The sequence below is a fragment of the Seriola dumerili genome, unplaced genomic scaffold, assembly GCF_002260705.1.
Source record: "Seriola dumerili isolate Sdu_G_001 unplaced genomic scaffold, Sdu_1.0 BDQW01000017.1, whole genome shotgun sequence".
In the NCBI taxonomy this organism is placed as follows: Eukaryota; Metazoa; Chordata; class Actinopteri; order Carangiformes; family Carangidae; genus Seriola; species Seriola dumerili.
In genome coordinates, this window is record NW_019174272.1 from 7539572 (window position 1) to 7555974 (window position 16403).

General features: G+C 43.4%; 2 protein-coding genes across 2 annotated transcripts in view; both read right to left on the minus strand.

The window, feature by feature from the left end:
• Nucleotides 1-4682: 4682 nt before the first annotated feature.
• On the minus strand, nucleotides 4683-7418 carry LOC111230900 (T-box-containing protein TBX6L-like). Its single transcript, XM_022757793.1, has 9 exons — nucleotides 7403-7418; nucleotides 7084-7240; nucleotides 6864-6966; nucleotides 6274-6438; nucleotides 5919-6065; nucleotides 5751-5821; nucleotides 5513-5601; nucleotides 5209-5422; nucleotides 4683-5121 (listed from the first exon to the last, which is right to left on the minus strand). The coding sequence occupies exons 1-9, from the start codon at nucleotides 7416-7418 to the stop codon at nucleotides 4683-4685; spliced, it is 1401 nt and encodes a 466-aa protein (XP_022613514.1).
• A 6257-nt stretch (nucleotides 7419-13675) lies between these two features.
• cabin1 (calcineurin binding protein 1) overlaps nucleotides 13676-16403 on the minus strand; it is a 35032-nt gene continuing 32304 nt past the window's right edge. The window contains exons 35-37 of the mRNA XM_022753797.1: nucleotides 14323-14481; nucleotides 14034-14236; nucleotides 13676-13911 (exon numbers count right to left, since the gene is read on the minus strand). Of these exons, the coding sequence (XP_022609518.1) occupies nucleotides 13768-13911; nucleotides 14034-14236; nucleotides 14323-14481 (506 nt within the window). The 3' untranslated portion in view covers nucleotides 13676-13767. The remainder of the gene's footprint in view (nucleotides 13912-14033; nucleotides 14237-14322; nucleotides 14482-16403) is intronic.

Genomic DNA, 16403 nt, shown 5'->3' on the forward strand with positions numbered 1-16403 from the left:
ATTGAACTTTCGTGTCTTCCAATATGTTCAAACAGTTTTTATGCTCTTGCAGGTGTGGTATAGTGTTGTTGACACACACAATGAAACATTTTGTTTTTCAAACTGCTGATGACTGTAGAAGGGATAAAACCACATGCAGACTCAGTCTTTGTATATTATCTTTATTTCAAGACATCGTCATGCTGAATCAAAAGCCCATTGTTTTGGCTCACGCCTTGATTAGGGGCAAAAGAATGGACTGGTTAGAAACCACCTCATACATTTGTAGAAGAGAGCTGTACACGAGCTGCATGAGAATGTTTTTGGTTTTTGTTAGGTTGGAAGAGTTAGTCACTACAAGCCAGGAAGCCAGCACTTATTGTGAATAGTGTGCAATGGTGCTTAAATGAAAGTACTCTTTCTATTTTATAGCCTAAGGCCTGCATTTTAGTGTAAGATGGCTTGTTGCGATTGCATCAGTGATGTCTTTGAGAGCTTTCAGCTCAGCTCATTATGGACAGCGTAGAGCCCTCTCCTCCTTCTGCTTCACCCACATCTCTTCACTCTCTCCCTCTTTTCCTGTGTTACAGCTATCAGGATGCTGGGCTACGATGTTCAGCTTGGGCCGCTCACATCGTTGAATTCATGAGTCTCCTCTAAAAGTTTATCATTTTACAAGGTACACTGCAATATAATGATTAGTCTTGGATTTGATCAGATTGATTAAGCGTGGAAAACTCTTATGCGGAACTGCTGCAGGTTGGTAAATACTTTGTGATAGCTAGCATGTACTGAAATAAACAGTTATCCAGTTACACAGATAAAATGCAGCACAACATATAATATCTCTCTGTGGCTTGGTCTTTCCCTGCATAGGATTAGGCCTACCTGGCGCGCGCTTCACAGTTGCTTTCACGAGAGCACTTGATTCATCATGCTGACAAACCAATCAAATCCGAAAGGTCAGTTATAGTCTTGGTCTATTTCCTTCTATGAATATCTCTTGAGTGTTATCTCATCCCTCAGCCAACCTTTTCTGTCTTATGGACTTGCCAGGATTCATCAGCAGTCCCAAACCAGTATGACCACTTTGGTGTTGCCCTCACTGGCCTCTTCCTGTTTTCGTTACCCCCGGACCTGGCACTTGAGGACACTGCCAATGGACATTCATACACTGGTGATTCATGGGAGTATGTGAGGAGGTTTACCCAGAGGGTTTATCCTGTTGGGTTTTTTTTTTTCTCGCTTGAAGCCCCCCCACCCCCACTTCTCCACCCACCTTTTTATTTACGCTTAAAACTTTGCAGTCAAGACATACGGTGTTACTCCTTTTTCCTCTGAACTTGGTGAACAAACTGTCCTTACTGTTTTGCTCTTTTCCCTTCCCTTAGATGTCACCACACTAAAACCTTACCATTCAGAAAAAAGCAGTGTTGATCATGTACAAGGTGTTCCTCAAGTACCCAGAGTCCCTTGCCCGCCCTGCTTTTCCAAGACTTAAGTTAGAAATGGAGATCCAGGACCCAGGTATCAGGAAATGCACCATATTCTCCATAATCTTAACCGAAGCTTTTTTCTCCACAATTTACTGCTCTGAGGAAAAATAAAGCTTTTTCTTTTATTTTTTGGTCTGGTGCTCTTTTTTGGGCAAAAATAATATTTTTACTCCTTCCAGTAGCTAAATCATATACCCCATGCTGGCACTTGCTGGTGACGGGCGTTCTCTGGCACCTGAACCCTGTGAATTATTCAGCAGCCAAGAATATAAGATTAAGGAAGGCTCATTTGCTGATTTCTGTCAGGGCTGTCTGGACTGTACAGAGGTCACAGAACTATTTTTTGGTATGCACAGACAAGCATCTCCACAGACATTTATCTGGTTTTTTGCGTATAACAATGGCGTGCAGTGCGTGTTTCCACTCATTTACTCTTTATTAGTGAATCCAATTTTTTATTTGTCTGAGGACTCTGAAAGTTGCTTTATCTTAAAAATAGGCTGCCTCCAACTGTGTTGAAAGGATATTTCACAGTTCTGTGAGGTGAAGTTCACAAAATGGCTACACACATTAATGAAATACATGGATCATTTTGAAAAATTTTGGCTCACATTGTCAAACTGCATATATTTTATACATTTTTTTCTGTGTTGTACTCCTGTTCGTTATGCATAACTATTTTGAGCCATTTCTTAATTTAAGCCGATAACCAAATAAACACACAAGCGTCACAGTTAATTCATCCTTGCTTCCTCTCTTAATGTGTATTTCTCCCTCTTTAGGTGTGCAGTCAGCAGCAGTAAATGTTTCTGTGATCTGCCCGGAGAAATCCCAAGAACTACCTGTCTCTGGCCCACGCTCTTCTTCAAACTTCATGACCTCCTCTACTAAATAACTGGCGTTTCTCATTAAGATCATCAAGGCTGGTTTAGTCAACAGGACACAATGTTTAAGGGTTGCTGAATTGTGCCTGGACAGTATAGCACCAATTGTACAGGGACAAATCCATCAGAAAAGAGGAATTGATTTCTAGTTCCTCTACCAGAGCTGGCTTCTGTAACCTATGGAGTGTAGTCGTATGACAGGTTGCATGCATAGAAATCTCTGTTTATGTTCCAAAAGCAACCACCTTATTTGAAGTTAACAAGCTTCATGGTTCCTTTTTTTTTTTTTCTTTTGCATGATGATTAAAAATGCAGGTAAACTATAGCACAATATTACCATTAATGTAATTGAGGTCATCTGTAACATACAATAGTTCATTGTAGAAATCCTATGTTTTTCCTATTTATTCTAGTTAAAATGTGCTAATGGCACTTCTGTTTTTTTTTGGTTTTTAGTTTTTTTAAAGTATTGGTGCCCTCACACCACTCGAGCCACCGATTGGGGAAGAAGCTGATCGAACCTCTGACAAACCTAATCACAGGTTGAGATGAAATCCCTCAATTCTAAACATTTCTCAATTGTAAAAAGTCATCCGATGTGATGAATACAACAATAATAATCTGCATTCTCTCTCTGTTTCTTACCTCGTCCTCCTATCTCACAGTAACCTCTGCCATGTCACTGCTGTATGAATGTGTCAACACTGTGATTGCAGGTCAGTGCTTGTTTATTTCTGTTAGGCGGTGTGGTGGTCTTCACTTCAGCTTAGTGTGTGTATTTATTGTATATGTATATATAGCGGGTATGATCTGCACACTCCCTCCACCCACCGAAAGGGGCCCCCCCCCCCCCCCCCCCCCCCCCCCTCCCCCCCCCCCCCCCCCCCCCCCCCCCCCCCCCACCCCCCCCCCCCCCCCCCCCCGCCCCTCCCCCCCCCCCCCCCCCCCCCCCCCCCCCCCCCCCCCCCCCCCACCCCCCCCCCCCCCCCCCCCCCCCCCCCCCCCCCCCCCCCCCCCCCCCCCCCCCCCCCCCCCCCCCCCCCCCCCCCCCGGACTTTACAACAGTCATTAGCAGCTCATATCCACCCAGGGTGGAGGCGATGGGCCAGTCTGTGTTTTTCAGTAGTGAAAAGGAGCCAACAGCCCCCCATTTTCATGCTTTTTAAGGCTCATTGAGATGGAGAACGAGAGTTGTGCAATGCTTTATGATGTTGGTGGGTAAACCTCAGCAGGTGAGCCAGAGTCACGGTAATACAATGTCTTTAATGCATGCTGGGCCTGTCGAAACTACAGAGTGGTCCTCATTAGATCAACAAAGAGGAAATACAAACAAACACCACCAAAGGATGTGCTGCTTATCAGAGCTGGCCAGGTGCAAAGTATGCAGATGTGCACCCGCAGACAACGACACTTATACAATACATTCATTCGCTCGGTAAAGTTGCTGTGTGCAGAACATGGATTGGATGAAAATCAGAATTATAAACAGATTATTTGAAACTTGATCACTGGCAAAACCAGGATTTATTTCCTCGGTCAGTAAAAGATACAAAGGTCTGAGAAGTAATCAGAGATTCTGTTGCTTTTGTACCTCTGGGAGATGAGTGTCACTCTGTTTGAATTAAAAGATAACGCATAATAAGGAAAACTACTTGTCTCATTTAAACCATCCAGTGAGAAAAGCAAAATGTTACATATAAAGAAGGTCAATTTATCTTGTATTTAATTCCTGCTGGGAATCGATTTTCTGTTATAATTGTGTTTCTCCAAACGATGCATCTGATTCTTAATGTGAAAAGATAGGGAAAAAAATGTAAGCGTATTCACACACACACACACACACACACACACACACACACACACACACACACACACACACACAGAATCACATTACTTTTAGGCTTTTATTTTCAGATCACATCACAGTTTGAAGACAGATATAAATTGCACACTTACGTTTTATTCTTCCTTTCTTTTTTTTTTCTTTTTTACAAAAATAATATTTACACTGGAACATGAGATGAAATACAAAATAAATAGACAATTAATAAAACAATCCATCAGTGTGGCGCAGCACACGTCAGTAGTTGCACTCAGAATACGAGTCTGAATCCTGCCGCTCTGAACAGAGAACAGAGACAGGCGGCTCCTTATACTTGTTTTCATCTTTCGGTTTTTCTATTCTTGTCGCAGGCCTCTGGCCCTCAGCCTTGTCTGGGCATGCATTCTCATAGCTGTGAGCACTGGATCAGCTGTCTGGCAAGATGGCGCAGCAGCAGCATCAGTTAAAGTCACTCTCCGGCAGTTCGCACTGAAGATCCCTTCACCAGCAGGAATAAGAGAACAGTGGGTACTGGCTCCACTCAGCCACGTTGCCATGGTGATAGCCATGGTGCACAGCTTGTGTGGTGTAGTCAGCCGTCAGATGGTGAGGAGGGGGATACTGGGCGGGACTGGGGCCGCTCCACTGGCCCAGGGGCTGCTCCGCGCTGTAGGGGCTGTAGATGTGGTGGCCGATGACCCCTGGCTTGCCGGCCTGTGCCATGGTCATGTTGAGGACCCCGGTGTAGTCCTGGGGGCCAGGGAGGTGCTGGGGGCCACAGGGGGAAGGGCCAGTCTCATGCGTACGGGGCTTTGAAGAGTCATGATCGGGGACGGTGGCGACATCAGGGACTCTGGACTCAAAGCTGCTGCGTCCTGAACCACTGTTGCTGCTGCCGATGCTGGAGGAGGGAGAGGGAGACTTTCCATACTCGTGGAACCTGAAGAGAAACAGGAAGTTGTTCAGTGCTCCGGTTGTCAGGATGAGACGACATTCTCAAATGTTACATTATTTTATCAGTATTCACCTGTAGGGCTGGTAGGAAGCTGGAGCAGGAACAAGCTGCTCTGCGTTGTACATATCTCTTGCGTCTGCCCCGACAGGAGATTCAGTCCTCACTCTGTGCTCCCGCTCAGCAGCCCACGGGGAGTAACGCTCCTCTTTGACAACATCAACCTCTTTCCTTTTGGGAAGCTCTCCCTCCTCTCCATCATACCCTTCATATGATGACTGGCAAAAATCTGAGGAGACATAAACCACCAGATAAATTTAGGAATACAGGACCAGAAAGTAAAAACATCAATAGGCGGAGGAGAGTCTTGAACCTGTACCTTGTGGACTGTCATCATCAGAATCCCTGTTCAGGATGCTCGACATCTTCGGCCGCTTCTCAAGGCAGGCTGGGTTCTTGTTTGTACGCCTGCAGAGGAACATGGAGTTCATTAAAACAATACTACATACATTACTTTCACTGCAATCTACTGCAGAGGCATAGCTGGGAAAACTGACTTCTGTGGGCCCTCTGCAGCTGCAGCACCAGTACATGTATATGACTAGTGTGATACCCACCTTTTTTTAGTTGTGCCTTCATCCCGGAAACCTTTGGCAAATGGGTTGTGATCAATCTTCAGTTTTGTAATCTGCAAGGGGGAGGGGTTAAAGGAGTTCAGTTAAAATGTCAGTACTGTGTGACGTCCTGCCAGCAGCTTGTGCTGGTTTAAAGTGTCAGGAACTGACCTTGGTGTTCTGGTAGGCGGTGACTGCTGTGAATGAAGTCTCGGGGAAGGTGAAGGTCTGGAAAACACTCCAGCGGACACTGAACAGGTCGTCTGCCTGGACGATGTGGAAGCGCGGGTGGTACCGATGCATGGAGTGCAAAATGATCTGCAGATAGAAAGACAGTGATTGATTCTGAGTATAATGTTTTTCAAATACTTGGAACTGCAGCACACACAGCCAGAGCGTCCCGTCTGAACACATCACCAGTTTGTCAACCGAGTACTTTAATTATCCAACATCCTTTAAAAAAGTGGATACCATATGGACATACAGGGTTATTGTCAAGCACCTCATTTTGAGTGTTCGTACTTACGTGACCGTGCTGGTCGAGTGTATTGTTGGTGAGCTTGAGCTTGAGGAAGGAGACGGACTGCTTCATCCAGTGGCTCCCCGGGGCTGGAGAGTCGGGGTGGAGGTAAGTCCTGCAGGGAGGCTGGGGCTCCGCTTTTCCTGCCACCTCCCATTTCTCTTTATTCAACTGTAGGAAGGAGACAGATAGTCAGTCAGTCAGTCTGTCATAGAGCAAGGTGATTTACAGAGTCTTCCCTTCCCACAGTGTAAGAGGAGGTTGATAGAGTGGAAAGTGGTGGCTGGCCAGTACCACCCACAGAGATAGGGGGTAGTACAGTGGGCTCCCAGCAGGGGATAGAAAAACAGGAAGAGATAGCACCCTTTGATGTACAATGTCGAGGGTGGGGGGGGTGGGGGTGGGGGGGGTGACAAACAGGGGATGTCTTGTCTGGAGATAGTGGTAACCACTCTGGGGTATCTACAGCCAAAGCCATGGCTGCTGTAAGTAAGCCAAGGCTACTTACTTTGTGTTGGAAATTCTTCTCTGTTAAAAACAACTAAGATCGAGAATAGACTCATTAATAAGTGAAGGAGAAATCACTGCTGTCTTACCTTATACCTGAAGCCGTCCTCAGGGACCATGTCCACCAGTAAGATGTACTTGGCACATGGAATAAGGCCGGAGAGATTCACTTTGCAGTGTGGAAACATCCTCCTGGAAAACATAAAGGGAAACACATGTTTATGCAAGAGGTACAAGCAAACACAGCAACACACACTTTCCCAACACTTTGCATTAAATATATATATTTTTTTTTTTTTGTCAGCTTACCGCCCCGGTTTAGTGATGATCATCTCCGTCCCTATTTCATGAAAGGTCTTCCAGAGTTCAGGGTCCTCCAGAGTCATCCTGATGTTACCCTGGAGATAAGCATCTGGGCCAGCAGCCATGGAGGAGGGAGGAGGGCCGTTGAAGTTGGGCTTTAAGTCTAGAAGACGATAAGGTTCATCATAGCAATGCTTCACCAAAAAAATGACAGAATTCACGATTGAGAACGCCATGATCTGATAAAAGGTAAAACTGGTTTGGAGGTTGTGGTTATTCATTGAAAAGCCCAGTGTGAATCTACGAAAGTCAAGTCAGCACTCACCTCTGATCGACTGCATTCTTCAGGTTCAGGAGTAGCACAGGAAATGTTTGAAAAGGTTCATGCACTGAGGGTCAGTAAGAAATCCAAGTATCAGTGAAATCCAAAGTGTTTCTTCAGCTCTGCTCTCCCTCCTTCGTGGGTAGAAAAAAACAAAACAAAAACAAAACAGATATCCAGCAGCTCAGGAAGTCAGACGGTGGGTCAGCCTTGTTGCACCAGATATTTCAGAGATCTTGTGTCCTGCAGGATGGGGTGACCGTGACTTTTAAGGGGAGCCCTGGAGTGGGTGGGGTCAAGAGAGCCATTCCCATGCTTTGAAGTGCTACAATCATGAGTCAATGTCCCGCTGTGATTGGAGGGTGCTGGAAATCAAAGAGACTTAACAGAGCGTTGATACCATCCCCACAGGAAGGGCTGCGGAGGAAATGCATCTTTATTAACTGCTAAGAGACTTTAAAACAAATATGGACGGACTTCTCTGCTGCAGATCAGGGCTTCACAGCGGCACCAGAGTCTGTGTAAATATCATTCACACAGATATAACCACGCACGAAAATGCCATTTAGTGTGTTTGTGCAATGTAGTAAATACCCGGTGTAATTCATTTGACATGAGTGAGACAACTGCAGTAGAAGGTAAATTTACATGGAGTAGCCCACTGAGGTTTGTGTGTGCACCTGAGCAGTTTCCAAGAGTCAAAGTAGATTTTTACAGTGTCATTCTCAAATTTATCATTGTACATACAATATATTGACATGTGAGTGCATAAAATAATAGAAATTTCTCATTTTCATATGATTACCTTTACCCTTTTTAAAATTCTCAGCTTTCTCCATCAGAGAAATTACACAGTGGGTGGGAAAGTCTGTGTAAACCCATAATGGTGATAATGATGATAACATGCACTCTTTCTGCAGGTAACTTTTACCTGGGGGCATCCACTGCAGCCCACAGGACTGCAGGCAGTGGTTGGGGGTGGGGTTGTGTATTGGGGTGTCTAGACAAGCCCCTGCTCTGATAGATAATCTCATTAAACTAGTTTCCCTTGAAGGAGCTAGTTTCTGCATGTGGAGAAGGCCCCGTGTACGGGCAGGCAATTAACAGCCAGTTAGCACCACAAGCCCAAGTCAGCCTTGAATGGGACAGGAGGGGTCCGAGAATAAAGACCCTGCTGCAACAACCCAGCCGTCCTCCCACCATCCACATCCAGCCAGAATCCACGGGTGTCAGTATTCATAGGCTCGTCTCGGCCTGCGGTGTGCAGTGTTACTGCAGGCAAAACAAATGCTAAACACTGACAGCATTAGCATAGAGGAAAAAAAAAAAACAAAACAAAACAAACCACAGCTCCCCTCTTGTTTCCACTGACATGAACATTTGAATTGAGGCGACTCTCACGTCTCATTCATCCTCTTTCCTAGCACAGACACACCACTTCCACTTCCATTTCTCATTGTATTCTCATGTCTGTCTGCGTGCTGCATACACTGGCCCTCTGTGAGCTCAGCTCTCTAACACCTACACACAAAGGTATGTTTTGCTTTTGTGCAGCTGTATGGATAACAGACCAGAAACCGAAACCACGTGTAATGCATGATGGGAGGATTTTAACAGTGGCGCAGAAATGGTCCCCGCGGCGCTGTGTCGCATCAGCAGTTAAATGTGCATAAAGAGATTTTTACTGCAAGAAAGTTTTTCCTGTGAAAATATTGACCCGCTTCTTTGTGTTGGGTCGATGCAGAATAAAAAAGACAATAACATTGTGGTTGTAATGATGCACTTAAAGATGCAAAGAGCTCTGTACTATCATTTTAGCATGTTAAATGCCCCGATGATGCAGCCACCCGCCCCCTCTCTCCCCAGTGGAACGTGGTGGCACAACATTGGCCTTGAGGAAGTGCGATGTGTTTTTATCCTCCTTATGTGAAACCAATTGTTGCGGAGGAGTTATTAATCACAGGTTCAGTGTGGCTCTCCTCACTTAAAGCCGCCTTTGTGGGACCCGCGTGGGGGGGATCGCCTTAAAGTGTTTCACGGGGCAACAGGGCTCACGCAGTTTTTCGGGTGATGTTTGGGAGCAAGATGCCACGAGAAATGAAAATGATTGTGTTGATAAATTCTCTGCAGATGGCTTCGGCTCCAGCGGCAGAAAAGTGTGTCGTGTCAGAGCTGAGGTGTACATTTCAGCAGCAGCAGTGTCAATCCCATTACACACTGGGTCTGGGGGTGACAGGTGTGACTGGTAAAAGGCTTTGGTACATGGCCTGGGGACAAAGTCCAGGGACATAGAGGGATGACAGCGAGCACCGTCTTATGTAACAGCCAGTCTGGGGCTGAGTTGGACTGGATGATACATCAGGGAGGTCGTGTGGAGGAGACTGATGGAGGCTGCAAACCATGGTGGGATTTAAATACGCTGTACGAATGTAGCTGCTTACTAATATTTACAGAGAGTGAATGTTCAAGTGTGATTGCAACTATCCTACAACACAAAATGACTGAGCAGAGATATCTTCAGATATCTTCAGTTTTCTGCTGATATCTCCTCCCTGCATCTACTGGCAGACCACCTTCAGCAGTGATGTTCCACCTCCCAGGTGTCAGTCTTTGGCCATTTGCTTTAACTGCACAGATCCCCTTGTGCTCAACAGTTAACAGCTGCCAATATACAGCCAGGGCCCGGGGATCAGACGGCTCTCTAGCAGCCCAATAAAGAGCCCCTGGAGTGGACTGACGAGAAATCTCACACCTTTCGCTCACATTAGCCATGCAGCATGCCCTTTTGATGCTTAATTGGCCACTTTGAGGGGTTTGTAGAGATAGCAGCCCCATGGCTGGAAACAACGTGATGTCACAGGAGACTGAACAATCTCACAGGGCAAGAGAACAGGTCGATTATAGTTTGACTTTATATGCTTTGAGATGCTGCTACATACAAATAACATGGCACCCAGGCATATACTATGTTTTTGACTTTTCCTAACTAATGAGTGTGATATTGTTAGATATAACCCAGTGCATCATTACTTTTATGAATCATAGTTAGTTATGAAAAATAAGAATATAACAAAAAAAAGGTTGAAATGTCTTGTCTGGCGTCCCAGGCCTAAACCCAGAGTGACCGTGATCTCACATGCAGCGACGAGGGGCCGGGTGAGCTCACATTTGGTCGACCACATAAGAAAACAAACCTCAAATCTAGCTTGCCTGGCAAAGGGGGCAAATGACAACTTCACAGCACTTCATAAGAAACTCCTGGAAGTTGCTAATGAAGACTAATGACTTCCCTCGTGTCGGAGACTTCACACCAGAGTGTACAAGCCCTTTGAGCACAAAGTCAATGTGGTCAGCGGGGTGGTCTGCCGGCTACAGGACTGCAGAGACTCCACAGCTCCACTGGAAGCACGGTGACAGGAGCGAGAGGCTTTTCCTGATATTACGTCTGGAGTTCAAGATAATTTAAAAGGGAGAGAAATTACACAAAGTTTCACTGTAATGAAACATTAGCATCAACACAAGTTGATCCTTGTCATTGATAGTTTTGATCACCATTCTCTCATATTGACAGAGATGTTTTTTTTATTGTGTTCCATTAGCAGCCAAAAAGAATTTCACTGTTACAGTCAAATAAGAGTCTTTTACCGAGTGGTGGTAGTGACGGACGTATATAACATGGTTTCAGTTTCAGAAGCCACACAAGCTGAACGTAAACTTGAAAATGTTGTGCTGCCATGTCCATGGTGGCAAAAGTTACTGCTGTATATTTTTCACAATCACCTCCTACGATGCAGAAGACTAGCTGCATGTCCTATAAGTGTGTGCCAGACCTAGAAGCATACAGACGCCTTGTAAATAAGTTCTTCAGTTTAAAATTCTTTTTTTGTATAGTATATTAAATACAATACAAACATAAACAGGATGGGACTATAACATTCCCATCCCGTTTATGTTTGTATTGTATTTAATGTTGTAATGTTTTTATGCAGCCCTCTTGTCAAAGTCTCATTTAAAAAAAAAAAACTTTCACCTGGTAAAATGAAAGCAATGAAGTCAATATAATATATATATGATATTGGGGTTACAAGTATGCACTGACACTGGGAAATAATTAAGAAATACTCTCACATCCTGAGTAAAAATGTAGGTTCATAGTTGAAAAAACTTTCACGACACTGGAAGCCCACAATTTACATTTATTCCTGTTGTGTGTATAAAGGCATCACTTTAAGACTGGTGCTGTAAACTGTGATTAAAGGTGGTCACACTGGCAGTAAAATGTCAACCACATCTGCAGTGAATTATTAAGTGACGCAGTAGGTTTTAAAATATATAAATAATAATAATAATAATAATAATAATAGATTTCTCATGCATTATAGTTTTCTGAAACACTGCACAGGCAACATGTTTTTTGTGCTTGATGTACAGGAAAGTTTGTCTGTGTCCAGTGGGGCACCTATGCTGCATTTGAATTCTTAAAGTATATGAAAAATGCATCCAAGTTCTTAGATATTCTATAGGATAGTTATGCTTGTGTTTTATATCTACAGATAATTATTATGTTGATTTCCAGCATCAGTGTGAATTGTGTGTTCTTATAATAACTCGTAGTTATAGCAGTAACAGATGGTGCTATCAAACCTCAGTTTTTCTGCTGAGGGTTCACACGGAGTATAAACAAAAGGCTGTCATATCTGATGTGAGGACCCCTGTGGGTTAATACTTGAAGTAGCACACAGCACAGTAGCACACAGAACAAATATGTGTTTCTCAAATATATTTTTGGTTTGACATCTATAATGCATTCAGTCCAGACATAGAGAACAGTTCCCCTCCAGCAGCCTGAGCCAGGGGAGCCGGGCTGAGCTGAAGCCTTTAACCCGGTCTCCTCTTTAGCCGTGGTACATTCCCAGAAGCTCAGCAGAACAATAGAAAACAATCTTACACCAAAAAAAAAAAGAAAAAAAAGAACAAAAATAATGAAATTAAATACAAAACTGTTTTTTTTTAATCAAGGGTGATAGTTTACAATTATTTGCGTCTTTTTTAAAAACTATTTTTAGACATCTTTCAAGAAAACATAATCAGTAAATATCTTTCTTTTTATAGAAAACAATCTGTAAAAAACATTCTATTGTCTTCCTCTGAGTTAAGCTAAAATTGTGACAAATTTACCAAAATGGTTTAAATGGAAAGGCATCTGTATTAGAAAGTCCTCCTCTGCATGCATTTCAATTCCACTGAAGTCAGGAAAGATCACGGAAAGTGTCTGTTAACGGTGAGTCGTTTCCTGAGTTGATTGGAATCAAAGCGACCCTCACCTTAATGTTTACACTCTCACACATGCACACACTCCTCCAGCTTAATACTCGACCCATTAAAGCCAAACACATCAGAAAGTTATTTGGATCGTGACACGTACAAAAGCTAATTTCTAATAACCGGAAACCCCATTTCTGTATCATTCAGATCAGTGCTGGTGACAGGACGTCCTCCTGGTAAGAACTGTTCCTCTTAGCTACAAATGCACACAAAACAAAAGAAAAATATATAGGACAATTATTGTTTTTTTTTACAAGAAATACAGTAAGTACAAAAATAGCACAAAGTTAAGTGCTAACTGAAAAACATCCCAAATGTTAAGTGTAAACATTTCCAATCTGCTACAGGTTGTGAGGCTGTGTGCGGCCGTTAGCTCCACAGACGAACCTCGAATGCAGCCGATTGTCCTTATTTCACCTTTATGTTCATTGAAATATATCATGTATCAAGGTTACGCATCTTGCCGATGAAAATTTCATGCCAAAGGAAACGATCGAAGTGGAGGACAGCAGGTACATGCTGCTGAGCGTCAGTCCAGACTGAGGCACCTCAGATTGGCAAGTTCTCAAGGATTTAGCTGCAGCGTTGAGATAAAAAGTTTGCACACAACATTGAAAAAATGCATAAACACAGGACTGGTTCTGGTCGGCTTTAAAGGCTGACAGTCCTTCTTGCCGGATCCAGCGTACAGTTGGGTGCACGAGAGCTCAATAAGCTGATGTGTGATATGCATAAATGGCACATTACAGACATGCTGTGAGACTAAAGCCATCATCGTCTGTCATGCACACCATCACTGTTGACAAGCACAGCAACACAGTGACATGACAGGCAATGACAATACTGCATTTTTTTTTTTAATTTGGGAGTGTGTTTGGGAGTCTTTTTTGTAATGCACGTGAGGGAAAAAAAAACATCAACAAAGACAGCTGCAGTGACATGTACCATACCTTTTTTTTTTTTTTTTAAAGACAGGGGCACAGGGTTTGGCAGAGTCAGGCCAGGTTGTGAGAAGAGCTCAGTGTCAGTGTGCACACCGGGCCTCAGATGTCCATGTAATCGTCCTCCTCGTCCGATTCGCTCTCCAGAGACGACTCCTGGCTGGACGTCTCCTGCACCTCCAGCGCCGGCTGGCTCAGAGTGTCCTTTTTGACTGTGGCTGCAGACTGAGACGACAGGATGACGTTCTGTACAGGAGCAGACAGCAGGGGGCACTGTTGAGTGCTGGACTAGACAAACGGATATACTGGGTCTATGGTTGTTTACACACACACTCACAGGCATACATGTTTAGAGGCAGACTGCATACCTTAAGTCTTTGTTTGGTTTCCTCTGAGATGCTGCCTTTGGGGGAGAGAAGTGTGGGTGTCGGAGGTGTTACTGTGATTTCTGGTGGGAACTTGGTAACTGTGGAAGGGATGAAAAGCTTTGGCATGTTGGGTGGAACACGGGAGCGAATTCGGCTGGGGTCTGGAAGCTTTGACTGCTCATTGCTGGCATACTGCTGCTGGTCTGAGACAGGAGAACATAAATATTTAAACATTTTCAAGGCTCATGAAGTCTTCTTTCTGTCATGCTTTTGATTCAAAGGGTCTGACCTGGGCAAGGTTGTGCGGTGCTACATGTGGCGGTTTCCTCCTGGAACCAGCCTGCTGCTGATTCTTGCCCTTGAGATACAGTGGCAAGTTTCATCTGCTGACAAAGGTGCGACTCCTGCTGTCGGTATGAAAGTCCCTCTGACGGCTCCTCCCGCTCCTCTGTGGGCAAAAATAATACACCAATAAAATACATGTTAAAACATCAGCAGCAGTTTTGTCAGAACAGAATTAACAGAAAATCAATTGACAACACTGCTAGCTGAGTTCAATGTTATCAGTCATGGAAAAAAACCATGAATAACAAGAAACGCCCACATTAACATTTCTATGCATTTTGTCAACAAGACTTGGAGCCTTGATTCTCTGTATTTTTGGCCCATCTAAACAAAGCAGTATTCACATGTCTGACTTTAATGTGATGTTTTTTCCAACTGAACCAAGATGTTGAGGCCATACATCCAAACTGTGTTTATGGATATGATGCCACATGAGTAAAAGAAAGAAGTTTTATTTGACGGAAGGGGCTGAACTATTGAAAAAAAATCTGTTTAAATAAACTATATGAACGGAACTTTCTATGTAGAGTAAGTAATGTGCTACACTAACAAAAGGATAGACTGTTGCCAGGACATAAAGATTTACAGTATTTTAGGTGAGAAAATACATCTTCACATTTTTGGCATTTTCACTTTAACTTTCAAGTCACCATCAAATGGGTCCTTAAACTTTACAAGTCACTGTATGAAATGGCTGCATGTGAAATGAGTGTAAAACTCCCCCTGCAGCTCAGAGTGACACAATGAAAACAAAAATGATCTAATACTCTTCCAGGCTTCTCCATTAATGTTGCCTAGGAAACCATTACATAACACACATTGGTGCAGTGTGGCTTGATGCTAACCTGTGTCCTGTGCGTGTGTGTGAGAGTGTGTGTGTGTGTTTGTGTGCGTGCAAACTTGCTTTTGCATGTATCTGCACACATCCACAGAAACCATCCAGCCGGAGGTTACAGACATTTTTCTTAAACTCAATTTATTGATGTAATCAGTGTCTACGGATTGAAAATAAATGCTTTGAATTTCACTACATCATGGTCTTTTCTCTTTCTGATGACATTAAGCTGACAGGTTCAGTGAATTTACCACAGAGTAGATGTAAAAGGTGATACAATTGTGCTCTGTTCTGCTGTGGCTTTCCAATTAAGGACTAAAAAACAGGATTCAGTGTCTCTGCCATGTTGCTGAGCTCTGACAGATAATTCATTAAAGGTTTGCACTTTAGTTTTAGTGGCGGATTTTTCACCTATAAATATCTTGATATAAATTCTGCTCAAGAGGAAACTGAGCCAAGAAACAAAATGTGAAACTAAAGAGTCTGTTAATAGAGAATAATGTGACATTGATATCATTTGTATTTTGAAATCTGTTTGTAAAGAGCAGCCTTACAGTCACTGATTTGAAGAGATTATCTAAATGTGAAGAAAATCATTGTTCCAAATCTAATCAAAAATCAAAACATAATCTTGTTATCTGTCACAGAAGGCGACAAATATGATTTTGTATTGACTTCTGAATTATTGTAAGGGTGGATGATAAACATGAATATGTAAACATTTAATGTATGTGAATATATTTCTTAAATGTGTTTCCATCTTATCCATAAAGTACAGTGGTCCAGCAGCCATGTGATTTGCTGGTTTGGTTTTCCTTCGTAAATGTCACCTATTTAGATGGTTCTGCTTGATTAAAAGAGTTTGAGTAAAGTCCTAATGGCGTTCATTTGTGTCACACTCAATCTCAAAAGAACAACTGTGTCAAGTTTGTCACCTACAAGACATGTGGAGAAATCAGAGAGGTCAAATTTAGCTATGGTTTGAGAGATTGCAGTAAAAAGACCATGTCCATTAGCTGAAAATGGACAAAAACAGAAGAGACATCTGGATGAGAGCCAAATTCAATAGCTCCTCTTACTGAGCACTTATCTGACAGAAAAGAAATGAAAGCTGCCTCAACAACAACAACAACAACAGGATTGACTTCAGTGTCTCCAAATGCTGTTTACTCTCTTTACTCCCTCTAATG